The 22,353-nt window shown below is 49.9% G+C and overlaps 1 protein-coding gene across 11 annotated transcripts in view; it reads left to right on the forward strand.

Moving 5' to 3' along the window:
• The first annotated feature begins 3,341 nt into the window (after positions 1 to 3,341).
• Slc43a2 (solute carrier family 43 member 2) overlaps positions 3,342 to 22,353 on the forward strand; it is a 45,391-nt gene continuing 26,379 nt past the window's right edge. For 5 of the 11 annotated variants that reach the window (XR_015630382.1, XR_015630381.1, XR_015630386.1 and 2 more), the window contains 5 exon segments: positions 4,890 to 5,167; positions 5,348 to 5,548; positions 15,095 to 15,302; positions 16,967 to 17,022; positions 18,061 to 18,137. Coding sequence is in view for 5 of the 11 variants with exons in the window: in NM_001439657.1 (NP_001426586.1) it covers positions 5,389 to 5,548; positions 15,095 to 15,302; positions 16,967 to 17,022; positions 18,061 to 18,137 (501 nt within the window). In the remaining 6 variants the exon portion in view is untranslated. 11 annotated transcript variants of the gene reach the window in all.

Consider the following 22,353-nt stretch of genomic DNA (forward strand, 5'->3'; position numbering starts at 1 on the left):
TACACAATGGCTAGATATGTTATTCAAAAATATTTGCTAGGTGGATCTGGAGAGATGGCTCAGTGGGTGAGAGCACTGACTGCTCCTCCAGAGGAGCTGGGCTTGGTCCCCAGCCACCACATGGTGGCTCACAGCTCGTTGAGGAAATCAGGCATGAAGCCACTTACAGAACACTCATGCATGCAAAACAAACATACATATGAAATACGTTTAAAGGTTTAAGAACTTGGTATGTGCAGATATAAAGTCACTAACAGGGTGGGGGAGCACAGCGCAGTTCCCGCCATTCATTGCTGTTTCCTTTGATGCTGAAGATGGGTGGGCCCAGGCTCTCACTCCTACTTGGCATCTGCTCTTCTGTCTACCACACCACTCACCCCCACTTCTCTTTACATTTTTTTCCTGAATTTTTTTTTTTTTTTTTTTTTTTTTTTTTTTTGGTAATGCCAGGCTGTGGTGGGTGCACGCCTTTGATATTCTAACACTTGGGAGGCAGGAGCAGGAAGATCTCTTGAGTTTGAGGCCAGCCTGGTGGACAGAGCAAGTTCCAGGACAGCCAGGGCTACACAGAGAAACATGTCTCAAAAAAACCAACCAGGGTTGGGGATTTAGCTCAGTGGTAGAGCGCTTGCCTAGGAAGCGCAAGGCACTGGGTTCGGTCCCCAGCTCCAGAAAAAAAAAAAAGAACCAAAAAACAAAAAAACAAAAAACAAAAAACAAAAACCAACCAACCAACCAACCAACCAACCAACCAACCAACCAACCAACCAACCAAACAAGATCATTTGCTGCTTTTGAGGAGGTCCAGATTTGCTTCCCATCTTGGCAACTCAGCCAGTTAACTCTAGTTCCAGGTGACCTGGTGCCCTCTTCTGGCCTTCATGGGTAATGCATACTGTGGTGCATATTACGTACATTTAGTCAAAACACTTGGAAACTTTAAAAAAGATATCTTCTTACTATGCTCATATTAAGGTGGAGGTTCTTTTCAGACCTTTATTTTTTTTCCCCGGAGCTGGGGACCGAACCCAGGGCCTTGTGCTTCCTAGGCAAGCGCTCTACCACTGAGCTAAATCCCCAACCTTTTCAGACCTTTAAAGTGGTCGCATATTTTTCTACACAGTATCTGATTATATTAAATCTTTGGTTTTTGAAAGTCTTGTTCTGTTGCTTAGGCTGACCTGGATCTCAGTCCACATCCAAGGCAGCCCTGGAACACAAGGCAATCCACCTGTTCTGTTCCCCTGGGTGTTGGGATTAGAGGTATGAGCCACCAGACTTGGCTTACACCTTTAATCCCAGCACTTGGAAAGCAGAGACAGTCTCTGAGTTGGAGGCCAGCCTGTCCTAAAGAGTGTGCTCCAGAACAGCGAGGGCTACAGAGAAACCCTGTCTTGAAAAACAACAACAACAACAACAACAACAACAACAACAAAAAACAACAAACAAAAAACAAATTAAACAAATAAAGAATAAAGATCAGGGTCTCAATGGATAACCCTGGTCAGCACTGGCCAGGAACTCTGTGTAGACCAGGCTGGCCTTGAACTTAAATGTTCCTGCCTCTACCTCCCTGGTGCTGAGATTAAATATGTGCCATCACGCCTGGCTTGAACTCACGACTTCAGATGGGGCGGCACTCGTCCTTTCTGATGATTTGTAAGTCCCTTTTATACATTGAGGATGTGCTCTCCTCAATCTGATTGGTTTTTACGTTTTGTGTGCAGTATGCACATACACGTTTGTGGGACCCCTCTTCTGATGGTCTGCTGAGCCTTGTGTCATTTTGTGATAAGGCTGTTCTTGAACTCCTATTCCTCCTGACTTATTTCTTTAAGACTTGCCAAACGTCCTGAAGTTTTAGCCTGGGCTCTCTCAATTTAAAAAGAATGAGAATATGGACTGGAGAGATGGCTCAGCAGTTAAGAGCACTGACTGCTCTTCCAGAGGTCCTGAGTTCAATTCCCAGCAACCACATGGTGGCTCACAACCATCTGTAATGAGATCTGATGCCCTCTTCTGGTGTGTCTGAAGACAGCTACAGGGTACTCATGTACGTAAAATCTTAAAAAAAAATACAAATAAGGAGGAGGAGAAGTAATCATAGTTTCATCTCAACAGTGATGTCTTGTTTTATTTGAAAAAGCCACCTAACTCCTGTTTTCCATCTGGACTATACAGATAATGGCTATATCCAGGGCAGTCTTAGGGATTGAGTGGCTCCCAGTGTAAAAGCATGGAGTACTAGTTTAGCTATCAATAAAAGGCCATTATCACTGACCCTCCCACCATCCTTGCAGCACTCGGTGATCTTCTGTCCTTGAACCTGGTACTTTCCACTTGCTCGTGTTTTCCTTCCATGACTCATACTGTGCACCTAGGACTAAGGCATATCTGCCCCCAAGGAACTCACAGCCAGAGGAAAACGGGGATACACATTATAAGGCACCACAGTCAGCAGACAAAGAAGGCAAACGGCAAGGAGAGTGGCTAGGAAGGCTTAGGCGCTGCCTAAGAAAGGGCCACTGGTGAAAGCAGCACAAAGCCAGAACCTTGGCAATCCCACAGGAGTGGAGCATCCAGGAGCAGGGGGAGGAAAAGGCTGCTGTGTAGGAAGCAGCATGGTTCAGTCAGTTGGGGAACTTAAACTTTATCTCCAAGAATAAGGTAGAGAGTTTCTGCAGGACCTAGCAATAGGTCAGGTTTATCAAGGTCAGGTTTACATTTCCTACAATTCACTGTGGAGTAGATATGTGATGCAGAGATTGCTGGATGAATAGTCGTGTCCCAGGAACAGAAAAGGGCAGATAAGATAAACAGGATACCAGGTTATACTGGTGCAGTGGGGTCAGTGGGAAGGGGGAGACTCACAGTAGAAAATCTAACTATTCTGTTGAAAAGTTAAGTTCACAGTGTCTAACATCATTAGATGTATCAGTAGGATGCCTTCGAACTCCCCAGTAGTAGGAGGCAGAGACCAGCCTGGTCTACATATCGAGTTCCAGGACAGCTACGCACACACGCACGCACGCACGCACGCGCGCCCATCTGAGGGAGAAGAGGGTCACAATTTTAAAAGGGGGGGCATTTTTAGATATATCTGGAAAAGGTACTCAAGTCCTCAAGCACATTGCTTAGGGAAAGGACTGAAGGGCTTAATCTATCGGTAGGTGGTAGGTCCAATTTGGAGCTTATGAGATTCTGCACAGTAGGTCATCAGGCCCCAAACCCAAAAGCAAGCCTAGACCCAGTCTGGGAGAGCATGCACTGGCTAGCGAAGGTTCTGGGCGCCAGGGGGCGCAGTCAAGCTGAGGGAAGCCGAGCCAGGCTGCTAGGGACTCCCTCAGCCCTAAAGGAAGCCGGCCTTTTAAATGTGGAGAATCTGAGGGATACCGAGTGTTTTCTGAGGGTAGGCTAGTGCCTCCTCAGGGAGACTCAGCCGGACAGCTAAATCTTTCGAGCTGATGCTCCACCTCCGGTGCAGGCAGGTCTTCAGAGCAGCGCAGCTCAGCTGATGATACAGAAAGGAGGGAGCTCTCTAGACCCCTAGCGATCTATCGCGCCCTCCAAAGCCAGACTTAGACTAGGTGCTCCGGATTGCTCACAGCATAAAGGGTGGAAGAGTGTGCCAGCCACATGAAAGAGTCATTTGGGAAAGGAGGAGGGCAGGGCATGCCAAGGTGACCGGCCTGAACACTGACCGGTCTCTGAGGGCACCGAGAAAAAAGAGGGCACGGGATGGGGATGGTGACGTCTGAATGGAGGACCAGGGGCGTCTCGGTCCGAAATCCTGACTACAGATCTTAAAGGGACACCGATTAAAGACCAGGCAGGAGGCACCTGAGGGCAAGGACCGGGTGAGTCAGGAGATCTACCAGGGATGCAGGAACGATGCCAAGACCTGGGTTCGGGGCGTTCTGATACCCGTAGACAGAGCCTGGATAGGACAACTGGGGCTAGGTAGCGAGGAACCCGGACAAAAGCCCAAGGAGCAGGCCGGGAAACACAGCACAAAAGGGCGGCAATGGCCTATGGAGCTGGAGCATCCGGCTCTGGTTCTCCCCAAGCGAGGACGGTGGTCTACACTGCGGGCCGAACCGCAAGGTGCTGGAGCCCAGCTCGCTGTGGACCAAGACTCCCTGAAACGCTGACCCAGGGACTTGACAAGGAAGAGGGCTCGGAGAAGGGCGTGGGGCGATGCCCGCGGGGCCACCGGGTCGAGGGGCACTCCAGTTTAACTGGGTAGAGCTGGGCCGTTCCAAGCCGCCCCCCAGCCCCCCCATTCCTCTTGTTTGTCTCCAAGTCCGGCCGGAACCGGCTTCTGCTCGCCGGGGGGCGGGCGGGTAGCTGCTGATTGGCCGATGCCTGTTTCCAGCCCCACTCAGCCAATCAACGGGCAGCAGTGTTTTTCATCTTAGGATAGGAATAAAAGGGCTGGAAATAAAGGGGACAGAAAAGGCGCCGGGCGGGCCCGACACACACTGTAGGAGCTGGGTGAGCTGGATTCCCAGGATCCGGGCCTCAGACGAGGGTACGGGAACCTGAAGCTGCTCACAGGCAGGTGTTAGAGGGAAGGCGCATGTTATCAGAGGGACTTCACTGGGAGGGAGACGTAAGGAAAAGAACACGGAGGACAGAGGGACGGGATCCGCTTCTATGGAAACGGGCTAATTGCCGGGGTAACAGCCCGACACGGGGGTCACACGGTTAGCTCGCGCCGCCGGTTTGAACCGGCTTCGCCTCTCCCATGCGGGGTTCGCGTGGCGGTTGCGCCTAGCGACCTAAACACTAACCAATGGCGGGGCAGTTCCTGTGCGGTCCCGCCAATGAAAGCGCCGTGGGCGGGCCGTTCCGGGGCTCCCGGTGCTGATTTTGTGGTTGAAGGAACTAGCTCTAAGGAAGGGTCTCGAGTGCGGGCGGGAGGGAGCCTGTCAGGGTCCCTGGGAGTGGCAGCTCTCAGGTGTGCCTCTGCTCAGGTGACCTTACTGCGAACTGCCTCCCTTTCCGGCCACCAAAGTAGCTGTTCAGTCTTGCTTGGGATCAGGACCAACTCCACGTCCTTGAGCATACATTAGCCCTTTTCTAGCTGCCATGCCTCAGTTTACCTCCGAGTGAACTAAGGGAGAAGCCTTTCCTCTTGGCCAGCAGGACTCCACTGTGTCCTAAGGTAGCGGTACCAGGCAGCTGTGGGTTCGGGGTGGCCCAGGTCCCTGACAGGGCTAGGGTTCTCTTCTTTTGCGGCTTGCACCTATAGCCTTGGCTGCAGGGGGTTGACAGGCTGGTCGCTGTGCGCCAGCGGTCACACGGCTTGGGTAGAGCCACCGCTGAAGCTGAGGTCTGTGCGCAGGTGTCTGCAGAGCCGGAGCCCGGCCACCGCCACACCGCACCATGGCGCCCACCCTGGCCACTGCCCATCGGCGCCGCTGGTGGATGGCCTGCACTGCTGTGTTGGAAAACCTCCTCTTCTCGGCAGTCCTCCTGGGCTGGGGTTCGCTGCTCATCATGCTCAAGTCGGAGGGCTTTTACTCCTACCTGTGTACGAAACCAGGTGAGATGGGCGCCTCGGTCAGGGGCAGGTTCCTGGAGTGGATTGGGTCTTTGGGAGAGGGCGGTTGGTGGTGAAGATCTAAGCCAGCTATGCCTGCTTGCTGCACAGCGCCTCTAAGTGCCAAAAACCCCATTTGATCCTCATCCAGCTCTCTGGGTACATATCATTATCATCGTCCCTGTTTGTGGATGGAGAAACTGAGGCTGGGACAAGTGTTCCATTTGCCCAAGCTGCAGACTAATAGACTAATAGACCGCTGCGTGCAATCAGGAACATTGCTGGCCTCCTGATCTTCCAAGGCCTGTAGCATTGCTTAGCTTGCAGTAAACATGTGTAAGAAAGAGGAACTCTCATAGGCCGGGGTGCAGCAAGAGAGAGGAAGTGGCTTAGCCTCCACCCGAAGGAAGGTTCATCTAGACCTACATGTTTTTAAGTCAGGACCTTATGGAGTCTCCTTAAGGGCTTGCCAAGATATAATTTCTTGTCTATTTTTACTGCTTTATGATTCTCCAAAGGCCATTTCCTCTCCTGAACTGTGAGAACATCTCAGTGGCTTTCAAAACAGAGAGAGGAAGAGGAAGGGAGACAGTGGTAAAAGGATGCTCGGGTAGCTCCAGTAAAGGCTGAAGGCAGGCTGAAGCTGGCTCACACCACCCCACCCTTCCTTCTTCCACTCGGGTCTTTCTTCCCACCCTGATTGCCTTAGTGTGGTAGGGTCATCGGTAAAGCCGAGTCAGCCGCCTTCCTCTCCCCTTCCTAGGCAGCCTTGGTAAGAACTGCTTCTTGTAGTCTTTGCCTCTTGTCCATGCCCCACCCCATACCTAAGTCTTGTTTGATGGAGCTGGCCCAGGTTTGACTCTGCTGGAATGTCTTTTTATTTCTACAGTCCTCTTAGTTTATTTTTTACTTTAAATGTTTTTCTTACATTTATTCATTTATGGGGCGAGCAGAACTACGGAAGACAGAGGACGACTTTGGGTTTTTGACACTCTTTTTCCACTATGTGAATTCATGAGGCCAAACTCAGGTTGACAGATTTGGTGGCAAGTAGTCATCAGTGCCCTGAGTGTCACCTCTAAGAAGCAGGCTATTTATTTATTTATTTATTTATTTATTTATTTATTTATTTATTTATTTTCTAAATACAGTTTCTCTGTGTAACCCTGGCTGTCCTGGGACTTGCTCCGTAGACCAGGCTGGCCTCAAACTCAAAGAGCCACCTGCCTCTGCCTCCTGAGTGCTGGGATCAAAGGCTTGCACCATTATTGCTGGGCTCTAAAGAGTTTTTGTTTGTTTTGTCTTTTGTTCTTGAGACAGGATCTGGCTATGTAGCCCAGGCTAGCCTTTAATTTGTAATCATTTCGTCTCCTCCTGTGTGATGGGCTGACAAGCCTGTGCTGCCTCACCCAGCCTCTCACTCTTACCAGAAAGTTCAGGCCCACTCCCACTGCCTGGACTTGAGTCAGCGGTCAGTCTTCCCTTCCCTTCTCTAATCTGCCCAGAGGATCCTCAGTGTACAGAGCCTAGTAGGAGAGGGTAAAGGCAGGAGAAAGGGAGGGATCCAAAGGCCACCTGGGAGAGGGCAGAAAGCCTATCGTTGATAATCAACCTTCAGCCTTTAGCACTCAAAAATATTTCCTAATAGCCTTAAGGGTTCTTGGCAGGTCTTTCCCCACATCAGCAAGAAATCTTGAGAGACAAGAGTCAGACCTTGTTCCTTGACCAAGCTTTCTGTTTTGCTTCAGGGATGTCAGGAGATTAAAGGCCCCTCTGAAAGGAACAGGTGGGAGTGTTGACTCTTTCTTCTCCCTTTGTTACAGGATACACTGGGGATTTAAAAAACAGAAATTAAAAAAAAAAAAAATCAGCCCCCAGGCGAAACTTTTAGTACCTTATCCTGACCAGAGGGCTGCTGTGGTCAGGTTTTTTTTCCTTTTCTTTCTTTCTTTTTTTTTTTCCTGACTCATGGCACTGGTGACATCAGATTGTCCACTTTTACACAATTTCTCGGATGGTATGGGCAACATGGAGCTGGAAACTGCTTTCCTGGGGAAAACTCTGTCTTCTTCCTTCCTTTGGGTGAGGGGAGTCAAGGATTGTGCCAGCAGAATGCTGAGTTGGTATTTAAGCTCTTGAGAGATTTGACAGGTCACTCCTAGAAACCAGAGTGAAGGGGAAAGGGTCAGGATCGTGGGTTGAACATCAACTTCTTATCCTATGCCTTTGCCCCGAGTCTGATTTTGGTTTTTCTGGTTATCTGGCAAACTCGCTGACCTAGCATCCTCGGCGGGAAGGCCTGCTGATTCCACACAGCTTATCTCTCCAGCCTCCTTGTTCTGCGGAGTCCCGGGAACCTGTTGACTTTTAGGGCCAGAAACCTCTGTGCTTCCTTGACTGGGAGTGTCTGGCAAAGCTAGGGTCAAGGTTTGCAGTGCAGCCCTGGTGGATGGGGGAGTTGATTGCTTTAGGCCTTTAACTAGCTGACCTGCATGCAACTGACTGATAGAGACTCGGATGTCTCAGCTTTTTGTTGTCTCTAAGATTGATGGCGTGAATTTGTTCCCCGAAGGAAATTTGCCTGAACCTGTTGAAGGCTTTGGGACTCTAGCCAGAATCTGGCTACAAACACGGTGTTGGGTTCCAGTTTGGTGATGTGGAGGAAGGAAAGGAATCCCTTACCTCTCTGTGGCCCAGTAGCTTGCTTTGCTTTTTCCGTATCCTGGGCAGGAGCTCGGGAGCTGGGCCTGGGCATTTCATGAGTTTTGTGTGATGGCAGTAATGGTGATAGCAACTAGAGTTCTCTTGTCCTCCTGCTGTAGGCCATTGAGTGTCTAGTCCAGGAAGAGTGGGGCTTTCCCAAGCTAAGCCCCTTGGCTTCTATATGACCACCGTTGCCATTCGCCCGACATGACTTCTTCCCTTGTTTTTTTTTGTTGTTCTTTAGTAGATTTGGGGTCCTTGTTTTCTGAGACGGGGTTTCCTCCCATAACTCTGGCTGACCAGGAATTCTCTGTGTCAACTGGGCTGGTCAATCCACCTGCCTCTGCCTCCTTGAGTGTGGGGGGGTGGGCGGTGGGAGTAGGGGGTGGGGAGAAGACCAGCAGTGGGGATCTGGTTGTGGCCAAGTGGGAGACCTCCCTAAACTTAAGGCACAAGCCTAGAGGGTAATGGAGGGTGAGCTGGTATTGGGGGAGCCAGAGTAGTATATAGCTACACCTCAGAGGGGAAAACAGAAAGGACTGGCACAGAAGGGAGCTAGAGGACTGGGTAGGTGGAAGGGCTGGGAGGCAGGGAAAACTGGATTTTATTCTCAAGGCCAGAAAGAAGCCAGGGAGGCAGAGGACTGCCAGAATCCAGTGAACCTCTCAGAGGCTCTTGTGATGGCTGAGGGTTTGCTACATGCTGGGTGTGAATGTGGGTGGAATGAGGGCAGGAGACAGAAAGCTTTGGGGCCCCTGCTAGACTTCAGCGTAGCTCTGAACAGGAAGGTGGCCGGCCACCCCCCACCCCCACTCTGTGTGTACATGTGAGTGCTCTCACATCTATGGACACGTGTGTGCACGTGCAAGTCGATTTGAAGATTCTTCTTCAGTCATTCTCCAGTCCCCACCCCTTATGTCCCCACCCCAGACACAGTTTCTCCGTGTGGTGTGTTCTTGGCTGTCCTGGCACTTGCTCTGTAGACCGGGTTAGCTTTGAACTCACAGAGCTCTGCCTCTGTGTGCTCAGGTTAAAGGCGTGTACCGCCATCGCCTGCTCCGTGTACCCTTTTATTTATTGAGGCCGGGTCTCTTATTGAGCCCAGAGCTCAGAGCTTTTCCATGGCTTCTGCGTGGATCTGATGCTAGTGCTCAGTGTTTGCATAGAGAGCGCTTTATCCCCCCCCCCCCTCAGCTCTGTGCTCCTGGCCCACACAGTCAGTACCTGGTAGGACCTCTCACCCTGACGCCGAGAAGCAAGACCCTCACCTCTGGAGGACTCACTGTGTAGACCAGGCTGGCCTCCGGAATGCAGTGAACAATTACAGTCCTGAACCACCTCCCTGGACTTGTTTTAACTTCTTCCACCCCTTGTTTGTTTTTCATTTTTTTTCCCAGTGCAAACGCAGGGCTTCACGTGTGCCGGTTCTACCACTTATCTACACCTTTTTTAGCTCACCCCTAGTTTATTCTGAATTCAGAAAAAGTCCAAAAGAAACAGTAAGTGGACTAAAAGCTTGTACCCACAGCCTCTAAAACGTTTCGTAAAGCGTACCCTTGGCTGTCACCACCACCCTCACCCTCTCATGACCTGATTTCCCTCCCTAACATCTGTCGGCCTATTTTGTCTTAGTGTCTCATGAAGGTCCTGTCTGCTTGGGTTGGCTTTCCATGCCTTTGTGAGAGAGCGGAGGGACAGCCCCGTTCTCACTGGGTGATAGGAAGAGCCTCTGGTGCTGCCTAGCTTTGTTCTCTCCGCCTTCCAGAACTGCCTCTAACCCATGGGGATCAGGAGGGCACAGTCAGTCTCCTTCCCTGACGTCTCCATTGGAGACCGTGTGGAATACGGGGTCAGACTGAGAGGGCACTGAGTGGCTTGAGGAATGCCTACTACAGAGCACAGTGGCCAGGCCTCAGCAGGCTGCCTGCAGGAGGCTGCTGCTCCTGGGGCCTCCATCAGAGGGCCGGGCGGTGGTACTCTGTGAGCCCTGCCTGCCTCCTGCTTGCTCTGTGGCTTAGGCGACCTCTCACCCACATCTCCCCTGCTGGGCTGACATGCTGCTTCCTGTTGCCGGATAGACTAAGGATAGAAGAGAGGCAGGGGATGCTGGGGCAGGTACCCTCAGGAGGGCTGGCCCGGGGTCAGCGCCGTGGAGGGAGGGGCCCAGTCACTAGCCAGAGAAAGGACTGCTAAGGAACTTGGGGGTGTCTCCATCTGTGTGCCTCTTTGTTTCCTTAGCACCATCAGGGGGATATTCTGGAGTTCCCCACTCTCTTTGTTTGCCTGGGTTGAGAGGAGGACACTCTCTGACCCTAAAGAAGTCAAGGGGAGCCCTGAGTGGGGTCACAGAACCCTCATGGCTCCTTTGCCTCCTCTGTTAGGATTTTGTTTGTGAGGGGCCAACAGTGCAGGGCATTGTTCTCTCTCCCTGGCCCTGGCAGCCAGTCCCATCGCAGCACACTGGCACACCAGTTTCTTGCCTGTCTTGTTGTTTGCCCTCCCTGGTGGGGCTAGCCTGGGCTGTTCTGACCACTTCACGGTGGAGACACCTGTTTAGTAAACAGGTGTAGGGGTCACCCAAACAGGCTGGCCTGAGCTGGGTTGGTGCTGGCTGCACTCCAGACTGAGCCGGGGACACCTTGGGGCTTGACACTTCCTAGTGTTGGTCCCTCTCCTGGCTTTCTGTGGCCAAGTGGGAGAAGAGAAGGCAGGAGCAGCCTGGGTATGAGTGGGCACCTAGTGGGACTGAGAGGATTTGTGTGGGCTGTTTATTGCTAACAGAAGGCTAGGCTCCTGGAAGGTTCAGTTTTCTCTCTATGCAAGGGACACTCAAGCTCCCCAGAGAAAAAAGACCCTAACTCGGCCCCTAAGTCCCAGGTCATTTGCTGTTAGACATCACTTTCTGAAGGCAAGTGAGGAGAGGCCTGGTGCCCTGTTGGCAGGATTTAAGAACAGATACTGGTGGCTTGAAGAATTGGTACCTGTTCCTGGGTATAGTGACTGTAGCATAATGAAAGGCAGACATCCTTGCTTCTGCCCCAGGCCCTCTCCTCGGAAGCCCTGTGTCTAGTTGCAGACTGATCAGATCATGAACTAACTTCAGATACTCGTCCTCATGTGCTTACTGGGGTGGGGGGCATGCACCACAGTGTGCATGTAGCAGTCAGTGAACAATTTGCAGGAATTTGTTCTTTGCTTCTACTGTAGGGTCCAGAGAATCAAACTGAAGCTGTCAGGCCTGGTGACAAGTGCCTTTATCTGCTGACTTACATCACTGGCCCATTTTAGGACTAGAAAAAAATTTTTTAAAAGATCTATTGTATTTTACGTGTACAAATATTGTGCCCGAATGTATTTCTGTGCAGCATACTTGTGCCTGGTGACGTTTAAGGTCAGAAGAAAGCATTGGGTGCTCTGGAGCTAGAATTTCAGTGGTTGTGAGCTACCATGTGGGTGCTGGGAACTGAACCTGGGTCCTCTTCAAGAGCAACAGGTGCTCTAACCACTGAGCAATCTGTCCAGCTCTTAACTTTTTTTTTTTTTTTAATTACACTGCAATGCTGAGAACTGAACCCAGGACCTGGTACCATACCTCTGAGCCACATGCTAGCCAGTGCCTTGAGATTTTATCTTCTTTCCATCAGGAATCAGTGGAAGCTGGACATGGTAGTACAGGCCTTTGAGCTCAGTAAACAGAAGGCAGAGGCAGGCAGATCCCTGAGTTCAAGGTCAGCCTGGTCTACAGAGCAAGTTCCAGGTCAGCCAGGGCTACACAGAAAAACCCTGTCTAGAAAAACAAACAAAAGAGTCATGGATGGACTCTGGGGAACTCTAGGGGAGAGTGCCTCTCAATAGGCTGTACCCACCTTGTGCCACCCCCCCCCCAAAAAAAAAAAAACCCTCCTTCCTCCCCTGCTCTGTGTCACCAGGGAGCTCATGGCTCTTGAAGTTCTTGAGCACACGTAACTGACTGCAGACCCTTGGTGGCCACAGTCCGGTCTCCCAGCGGGCAGAGTGCCCTCCTCCCCCTGTATTTCATCTGTGCTGGCCGCCCCATACCTGCATGATTGCTGAGGAAAGAATGCTCACTGCTGGGTGGAGGCCCTGTCCCCCTACTGCAGGTCCAGTTCCTGCTCTGCTGCCAGGGCTGACACCTGAAACCAGCCCCTCCTCACACCTGCCAGCCACGGCAACACATGGGACCAACGGGCTGGGAGAACCCTGTTTGCCGTGTGTTTTGGTTGTCAGTGTGGAGGATGTCTTGGAAAGGGGATTGAAGGTGGCAGGGGCCTGGCCCGAAAGGTTTTGTTTGTGTGAGGGTTCAGGCTGTTAGCCCTGGCTCTGATTCCCCTAAATCCCTGTCTTCAGCTTGGTTCTTCTTGTCCTAGTTCCATACCACTCTTGATCTTTTTGGCTACTGGGGTCTGGTTCATTGTCTCCACTCACTGGGTAAACAGCTAAGGTGGCCAGGGCCCGCTGAGATACACAGTAGCCAGAGGATTATTCCTAGCCTTGGACTCATCCCAGGACGCAACTAAACACACACGCATACTGTCACATGCTGACCCAGCGCTGTGTTCCTTGCCACTGTTGAGAAGCTGCCTTGCTATTAAACCCCCCCATCCTGAGCCCCAGTAAGGCCGACACCAGCAGAAGCAGTGGCTGTTGGCCCCATGCTCCGTATGCCCGTTGGGAGCTCTGGTTTTTCTCACAACCATCCCCAAAGCTCTAGAGGTATATATACCATCATGTCGTGTCTAGTTCACAGATAAGGAAGCCAACAGAGCACGGTCAAGTCACAGTTCCAAGGATATATGACAGGAAGCAGGGGAAGGGAAGTTAGAATCCAGCAGGTCCGCCATTTTGGTCTCTGCAGGCCCCTAGCCTGGCTCAGGAGGTAGGCACCTGTGGTTAGTCACCCCACGCGATTGATTTCTTTTTCAGTTACCTTGGGTGGCTCTGAGAGGCTCTGAGCAGGCTTTGTAGACCTCATCTGAGCTGCCCCGGCAGCCAGAGGGCCACAGCTGGGAGGCAGGCAGTCTGAGGAAGAGTTTCTTTGGCTCTTTGGTGGCTCCTTAGAGCTAATCAGTAAGCTTGCTTCTGCAGGGTTAGCCAGCATCACTTAAGGAATGGCTCCAGCAAGGAGCGTTTCTCAGTCCCAGCTTGTCCCCCACCCTCCCTCCTGCCAGTGCAGGACTTCTCCCTGTGTTGTTTTGAGAACTTTGGTGGGGGCTCTTATGTGTGCAAGGTATGGCTGGCGCTGACACTGAAGGCAGTGAATGTCATCATGGGAGGGGGCAGCCAGTAAGAGCAGTAAGAGTGGAGCTTGTCAGTAAATCAAAGAAAATGACTCTGCCATTAACAGAACAAAAACTCAGGCAGGGAGTGTGTCTTAGTGGTAGGTAGCTTGCCTTATATACATGCGGACCTGATTCAATCCCTGTTCAAAAACAGGAAGGGAAGGCCAACTCTTTGGTTCTGACTTACAGTATATGGTGGTGGGAAATGGCATGTGGTGTGTGCTGTGATTGGGAAGTACAGGCTTAATTAGTTTGCCCAGATTGGCTAAGGAAGCCCTGGCGTTCTGAAGAGATCCAAGCCCTCCTTTACACTGACTGTATGTGTCTCTGTGGACAGAACTACTGAGACTGTTTGAGACAGCCTGCGGCTCCACAGCCAAGGCTAGACCCTGAGCTACTATTATTGGGTATAGGGTGTAGGATACTCTAGAAGGGAAATCACACTGGCCTTGACCTCTTGGAGACCCATCCCAGTGCTAGGATTAAAGGCATGCACCTCTACCACCTGACAGAAATCACATTATTTTTTTTGAGACAAGGTCTTAACTCTGGAGCCCAGGTGGCCCATGCCCACTGCGTGTATGTATGTACATGTATGTACATAAACATGTGGAGACAGCCCTAGGTGTTGTTCCTTTGGGAGCCTTCCACCATGGATTTATTTGTTTGTTTGTTTGTTTGAGACAGGGCCTCTCACTAGCTGAGAATTTGCGAAGTAAGGGTAGGCTGGCTGACCACTGAGTGCCAAGGATCCACTTCTCTCTGTCTTCCCACTTGACACCATGCTTTCCTCCCCTCCCCTCCCCTCTGCTCTTCTGTTAAGACAGGGTTTCTTTGTAGGCCTGGCTGTCCTGGAACTCACTCTGTAGACCAGCTGGCCTCGAACCTGGAGATCTTCCTGCTTCTGCCTCCTGTGCCAGGATCCACAGCTTCGGCCCTGCTTTATTGCATTTATGTAGTGCATGTGTGGATGCACACATGCCACAGGGCAAGTAAAAGTCAGAGGAATCAGGCCTCACCTTCTAACCTGTGGCTCCTGAGGATCCAATTCAGGTCATTAGGCTTGGTGGCAGGTACTAAGCCATCTTGTCCGTCCAACCCTCTCCCTTTTGACACAGGGTCTCTTGTAGCCTAGACTGTCCTCAGACTCCTTATCTGTGGATGACTTTGGGCCCCTGATCTGACTGCATTCAGCTCTAAAGTGCTTAGACAATAGGCATCTGCCCTCAAGCTAGAATAGAAATCCTAACCTGGGACTAATGCTGTATCAGGGGACACTTGAAGTCCTTGAAAGTGTAGACAAGACTGTTTCCTGAAGAATGGCTTCTTTATTGAATTCTTTGACTGGCTTCCGGTTTCTACAGATAGTGAAAACATCTGCATTATTGCTGCAGGGGGTCTGGGTGAATAAGCCCTGTCTGGTCAGTTGCCAGAGCCTTAAGGCACTACGAGTGAACTTTGGCTTTCTCGGTGGTAAAATCCTGAGGGTGAGTCTGTCTTCAATCTTTGCGGAAGCCTACCATGGTCTCTTTCTTCATACACACAGAGAATGTCACTAATGGCACAGTCGAGAGCACTGCAGAGCCGGAGCACGAAGAGGTGAGCCTAGTGAATGGCTGGCTCAGCTGCAAGGCCCAGGATGAGATTCTGAATCTGGCATTCACCGTGGGCTCCTTCCTGCTCAGTGCCATCACCCTGCCTCTGGGCATCATCATGGACAAGTATGGTCCAAGGAAGCTCAGGCTGCTGGGCAGGTCGGTATGGGTCCCTTGAGGGCTGCATCAGGATAGGTGGTGCCTTGAGCTGCATTCTTTGCTGTAGGGAATCTTGGGCTGTAGTAGCAGTGCTCGTGGGGCTCCCTAAATGCCTGCCTTGGACAGGGTTACTACAGCATCTGCCACAGAATCCGTAGATACTGTGGCCCTGCTGCCTTCTGCATGCAGCCACAGGATCTGAACTTGTCTTTACCATGAGTTTTTTTTTTTTAAAGATTTATTTATTTATTATATATAAGTACACTGTAACTGTCTTCAGATACACCAGAAGAGGGCATCGGATCTCTTTACAGATGGTTGTGAGCCACCATGTGGTTGCTGGGAATTGAACTCAGGACCTCTGGAAGAGCAGTCGGGTGCTCTTAACCTCTGAGCCATCTCTCCAGCCCTACCATGAGTTTTTGGGGCCATCAAAGATGGCTCATCAGGTAAAGACACTTGCCCCCAAGCCGGATGACTTTTGTTCTATCCTTGGAACCTACATAGTAGAAGCTAGAGAACTGACTCCTGCAAGTTGTCCTCTGACCACTATCCTTGCCATGGGATACACACACCAACATGTGTGTGCACCTACACACATTAAGCCAAATAATAGAAAAGAGCATTGGTTTTCAAAGGCGTCTGGCCATATACTTTGTCCAGAAAAAAAAAATAGTTTCTTTTTCTTTTTTCTTTTTTTCAGAGCTGGGGACCGAACCCAGGGCCTTGCGCTTGCTAGGCAAGCGCTCTACCACTGAGCTAAATCCCCAACCCCCAAAAAATAGTTTTAAAGCATATATAAATATATGCAAATTTAATTATTAATCATGTGTCATTCTTTCTCCTCCTGTGGTGTATGTGTGTATCTGTGTGTGTCTGTATGCGTGTGCATCTCTTTGTGTGTGTGTGGAGGAGAGTTGCTGCACATGAAATTCTATCTAATGTGTGCTGGGCTAGTGTTCTACACATGAATTATAGCCCACATTTGCCATTTTTTTAAAGGTTTATTTATTTATTATATATGAATACACTGTAGCTATCTTCAGACACACCAGAAAAGGGCATCAGATCCCATTACAGATGGTTGTGAGTCACCATGTGGTTGCTGGGAATTGAACTCAGGACCTCTGGAAGAGCAGTCAGTGCTCTTAACCACTGAGCCATCTCTCCAGCCCACATAAGCCATTCTTAATAGTATAGGCTTTAAATATAAAGGCTATGGTTGAGGCTCAGTAGTAGAGGGCTTGCCTTAGGTGCATGGCCCTGGGTTCTATCCCCTGGCTGGCCTGGAACTCCCTTTGTAGCCCAGGCTGGCCTTGAACTGCCTCCTGAGCACTGATATCAAAGACGTGCGCCACCACAGCCTGGTGAAATGAGTGAAATTTTAACAATTATAAGATGAAGCTGAGGATGCAGCTCAGTAGGAGAGCACTTGTGTAGCATACAAAAAGAGCCAAGGTTCAAATCTCAGCGCTGAGAGCACGTCCTAATAGATCAGCATCCTCCTGGGTTATCTTCGTATCTCATGAGGCATCTCCCGGGTCTCCTAGAACTGTTAAGTAATGATTGTAAAACGTTCTGAGGTAACTTGTAGTAAATACCCCACATCCATAACAGTAGCAGTTGGTAACAGTGTAAATAGCATCCTTTCTGTTTGGTTTCAGTGCCTGCTTTGCTGTTTCCTGCTTGCTGATTGCATATGGAGCAAGTAACCCAGACTGTGAGTATGCCTTTTCTCCCTTTTTGCCAGAAACTTGGGGCAAGATCCACCATCCACTGGTGCTCACTGGCCCACCTGCTCTTGGATGCTGTATTAGGCTTGGGGTCACCCATTCAAGTCAGAAAGGATACATGTGGGCCCTCATCGTCACTAATCACATGGGTGGCTATGGCACCTTTCCGGTGGTATGTTGCCTGGGGTTAGCTCTTTCAGATGCATTGGTAGTAAGAGAATAATTGTCCCGAGCAAAAGTGTGAGAAGTGTTTGCAGGGTGTGTGAAGCTCATGCCTCATCCCCAAGCCGCAAACCCAGTCCCTGGTGGCAGCCTCATTGATGCCACTTGAAAGATAAGCTTTATGGACTAGGCCAGCTACAGGTCATGGCCTTCTGTGGTGCAGACATGGTAGGCTGAGCTATCTCCTCTTCCTCCTCTCTTTTTTTTCCCCCTTTAGTGCTGGGATTGAACCCAGGACTTGCAAATGTCAGGCGAGTACTCTATCACCGAGCACTTGGATATTTGCGACTGAGGCAGCCCAAGCTAGTCTCCAGCCTGCAGTCCTCCTTGTTCAGCCTGAGGGCTGGGATTACCGGAAAGATCCATCACACCCAGCTGAGCCGAACCCTTAAGGCACCTTCAGCCAGTCCCTGACAAATAGCTTTCTTCCCTTCTGGACCCCCTCCCTAGACGAGGAGTTTAAGGACTTTTAGGACAACACCAAAATGGGACCTGAATTTCACTAACATCTTCACCGGGCTCATCCACAGGTTTTCAGGAACCTGGGGTTTTAGTGTCTCTGAGGAGCTTTTTGTGGCCGTTTGATTGCTGCTGGGTTAACAGAAAAGAGAGTGGGTGTATGTCTTTTGCTAGAACTCAAGCTCCACAAGGCAGACAGGAGGCCAAGGGGAGGAAGAGAACTCACTCCAGGTGTCGCCAACCCTCAGTGGCCTGCCCCTTATTTTTAGCTCATTTGTAGCCTTCTTGGCTTGGAGCTCTGTGCTGCTGGGTTCCCCTACTTATGCCTTTGTGTCTGCCCACAGCGCTCTCTGTGCTCATCTTTATCGCCTTGGCTCTGAACGGCTTTGGGGGGATGTGCATGACGTTTACTTCATTAACAGTAAGTACTGGTTTGTTAAGGAACATTTTCAGCTGAGTAAACTGAATTTGGGGCTTATCTGTTGGTTTCCAGGTCCTTTCCTTACATTCTCTTTTTTTTTTTTTTTTTTCGGAGCTGGGGACCGAACCCAGGGCCTTGCGCTTCCTAGGCAAGCGCTCTACCACTGAGCTAAATCCCCAACCCCTTCCTTACATTCTCATATATACTTGGATGTCCCAAGCAGTGTAGGGGCTCTGGGTGCAGTGGGCTGACAGCAAAGCCAGTCCCATGGGTTCTAAAGTGGGCAGCTGTGCCTCCCTGGGTGCCTTGCAACTACCTCTGGCCTTGCAGTGGAGAATGCAGGTTATTAACGGTGTCCAGAGAAGACAGTATCTTCCATGGCTGCTGTCCTGAGGCTCTTCAGGAACTCCAGCTAACGCACGATGCCATTTGTAGACCTCTTTAAGAACCACCCAGCCCCAACCTCAGCGGATGCCTAGAACTGAGTGGCAACATTGCCACATTCTACTTGACTAGGGCACAGAAGTCCAGCCAGATAAGTGGAACTGTTCTTGGAACTTTAAGCCTGCTCTTCACAGGACTGTCAGGTTGCCACAAAACGGGTTTCTTTTTAAGGAAGGAGGAAGGAGGAGGTTGAAGGAAAGCTGAAGGAAGTTGAAGAAGGTATAGAAACATCTTTGTCAGAGGGAAAACTGCAGACTTGCCCAGCCAGGCAGGGGTATCATCAGAGGCTTCTGTCAGCAGGGATATCTCCCTACTCAGTTTACCCCTGAAGGTCTGGGGGTACACCAGTTGCCGTTACTGTTTGTGGTGAAGTCTGGTTCTGATTTCCCATTATGATTAAGTCAGGAGTCAAGCTGTTGAGAAATCGTAGGACCCTCCTGGTCCTTTGATGAAGGAGCCCTGGGAGGTGAGGACTCTTTGTGGCCTGCCTAGGCCTCCATCTGTTCCCTTTTCTTAAGCTTTGCTCCAGCAGGGAGAATTAGCTGTGTCTGAGGACACAGGAAGTTCACGAGATCTCTGTTCAGTGAAAAAGGCCAGCATGGGCAGCCTGAGTGGTGTGCCCTGGGTGTGGGTATCTTAGGGTGAATGGCCCACAGAAATCTGGGGACTCTGCTGGTGCCAGGGAGGTTTACTTTGTATCTGTTGGGGCACTTTGTTTGTTTGTTTTGAATCACATGCATTTAAAATAAAAATAGGTATATTCTCCCCTCTCATAGTCCCCGAGGAAAACAAATGCTTAAACAGTGAGAAATATGTTCATACTGTGAAGAGAACACAGATTCCAGTGTGTTGTGTAAATGTGAAACAGGAGTCCTGCACAGGCCTGTTTGTTCTTGGACAACACGACAACCACCAGCCCTTTTTATCAAGATGAAAAATATAAACCTGGCATCGATTGCCCTTGTTGTTGTAGAGGAGACGCCGGGCACCTGTTAGGGCAGATCTGGATTTCAGGGATATAAGTTTGAGATGGTCCTGGGACTTGAGGAGCTTAGGCACCAAGGTGCAGAATGGTGCTTACTCAGCGTGAAGCATGGGTTAAATACAGGCTGGGGTGTGGCTCAGCACTTGCCTGGCATGCACAGGGCTCGGTACCAACCCCAGCACTTCATCTATAAAAAGAGAAGAGCTGGGTAGGTGGTGCTCGCCTGTAATCCGGCACTTGGAGGGCAGAGGGGAGACAGTTGCTGTGACTTCATTCAGCTTTAGCTACAGAATGAGGCCTGGCCCCTGTTCCCCTGAAATGGTAGAAAGGATTGCTAAACAGTAGCAGTTCTGTGATGAGAAGGAGCCGCGGGTCAGGAGTTCAAGGTCATCCTCAAACAGTAACAGCATCCTCAGTCACATAGGAAGCTCAAGGCTGCCCTGGGCTCTCCAAGACCATCTCAAACAGTAAGAGTAAGAGGTAGATAGAGTGGGGAGCTTTGTTTAAGAAATCCTTCCCAGGCAGTGGTGTCTCTAAAAACACCCCCCCCCAATCCTATGTGTCTACCTTCATGAATTTTAGAATATACCCCTCAGTATTGTTTAGTCTGTGCGTGCGTGTGTCACTCTTTTGGCTTCATCACCATCAGTTTGCCTCATCTACACAACTCGTCTCCCATTTCCCTGAGTTCTGTGCTCTTCATCTTTAGTGTCGCCCTGCAGTAGAGACAAACTCATTCACGAAGCTAGTTCCCCACTCAGGAACATTCAGGTTGGTTTCCAGGGCCTTCCTTTGTGAACACTATTGAAATGAATGAACGGTTCGAACATGTATTTCTATAAAATAAGTTCCAGGAAGTAGAATTTCTGGGCCCCCAGATTAGCATGTTTTAAATTTTTTTTTTTTTTTTTTTGGTTCTTTTTTTGGGAGCTGGGGACCGAACCCAGGGCCTTGCGCTTCCTAGGCAAGCGCTCTACCACTGAGCTAAATCCCCAACCCCCATGTTTTAAATTTTAATACATGCTTTCAAACGGACTCCTAGAATGGAGTCCAGTATCCGCAGTGACGGTCCCAGAAACATGTCTGAAAGCGCCTTTTCAGACTCCTCCAAGACTACTCATTCATCTGTAACACGTTTTTACATTTATTTGTTTGATCTGTTTGTTGCATGTGCACATGAAGCACATGTGGCAGTCTGAGGCTGGCTTTCTGAGTTGGTTTCTACAACCGTGTGGCTCTGGGGAATAAATTTTCTTATCAAATACCTTCTTATACACTGAACCATCTTGCTGCTCCTCTTTTTTCTTTTTAAAGGTCTCACTAATGTGGCCATGGCTGGCCTGACATTTGGTGTGTAGACCAGGCTAGCCCCAAACTCACAGAGTTTGTTTCTGTTTCCTCTCTACTAGGGCTAAATGTTTCATCCTTTAAAGATTACGCAATTTGACACCATGAAAATGATACATCATAAACTTTTTCTTCTTCTTTCCTCTTTTATATTGTTACTTATTTTTAAGACAGAGTCTCATTTAGCCCTGGCTGCATTTGAACTTAACATGTTGCCCAGGCTGGCCTTCACTCCTGATTCTCCTGCTTTCCCCTCTCCAGTGCTCAGGTTACAGATGTCTTCCCTGTCCCTGGCCACTGTCACCAGTGGGTCTTTTCTGTGACTTGCTTCTTTGTATCATTTATCTCATTTCCCCTTGTACTATTTTCTTTTTACTTTGTACAACTCTTTGAAATACAAATAATCTCTGTAGGAGTAAAGGGTTTCCCTGGGGCTTTTAGATTCCTATATGGTCCATGAATTAGATTCCTATATGCTCCAGAAAGACTATGCACTTAGACGCCAAGCAAACAGTGTACATACATGTTCTGTTCAGGGACATTGTAGGGTGTCAGTTGCTTTCAGCATCATTGTGTGTGTATGTATGTGTGTGCATACATGTGTTTGGTAGCGTGTGTGATAGCGCCTGGTTCTCCTCAGGGACCTACCCAGGCTAGTTGGTAAGTGGGCACTGTGTGAAACACTTGGTTGGAGGGAATCCATCCTTGTAAGGGAGGTATAGGGCTTGTCCCCTGACGTCTTTATCTTGGACCTAGGTTTCAGGGATTAGTGAGCTGCTACCTCAGGTCGACTCCAAACGTCTGCCTGGTTTTTATAAACTAGGTTTTGCTTGAACCACATCGGGCTGTTTTGCTCACATGTTGTCTATGGATGCTTTCATGCCACAGGGGCTTTTGGGCTGTCATGACAGAGACCATATGGCCCACAAAGACAGAAATGTTTACTGTCTGGCCCTTCACGGAAAAACATTTGCCAACTTTGTGTTTAGAGGCCCTAAGACACTACGCTGTTCTCCCCCTGAGGACAGAGGATCAGCACTCCTGCACACACACCCCAAGTCGTTCAGGTTAGCTCTCTGAGCACTTTTTTTTTTTTTTTTTTTTTTTTTTTTTGGTTCTTTTTTTCGGAGCTGGGGACCGAACCCAGGGCCTTGCGCTTCCTAGGCAAGCGCTCTACCACTGAGCTAAATCCCCAACCCCTTCTGAGCACTTTTTAAGTCACCTTCTTCACCCATTCCCCCAGCTGGAGGGTCTCCTTGGACATTCCCTTGTCCTGTGAGCCTTCTCACGGGACCTGATAGCTCATGAGACTAAGCCCTGAGAGGGAATAGGAAATGGGCTATCGAGGACAGACTGCAGCTCTTAGGCAATATCCCTGGGCTGGACGCTTTCTGCTGAGCAGAGCTGAATCTGGTTCTGACACAGCCCAGGCCTTTAAAA

The sequence above is a fragment of the Rattus norvegicus genome, chromosome 10, assembly GCF_021556685.1.
Source record: "Rattus norvegicus strain SHRSP/BbbUtx chromosome 10, alternate assembly SHRSP_T2T, whole genome shotgun sequence".
In the NCBI taxonomy this organism is placed as follows: Eukaryota; Metazoa; Chordata; class Mammalia; order Rodentia; family Muridae; genus Rattus; species Rattus norvegicus.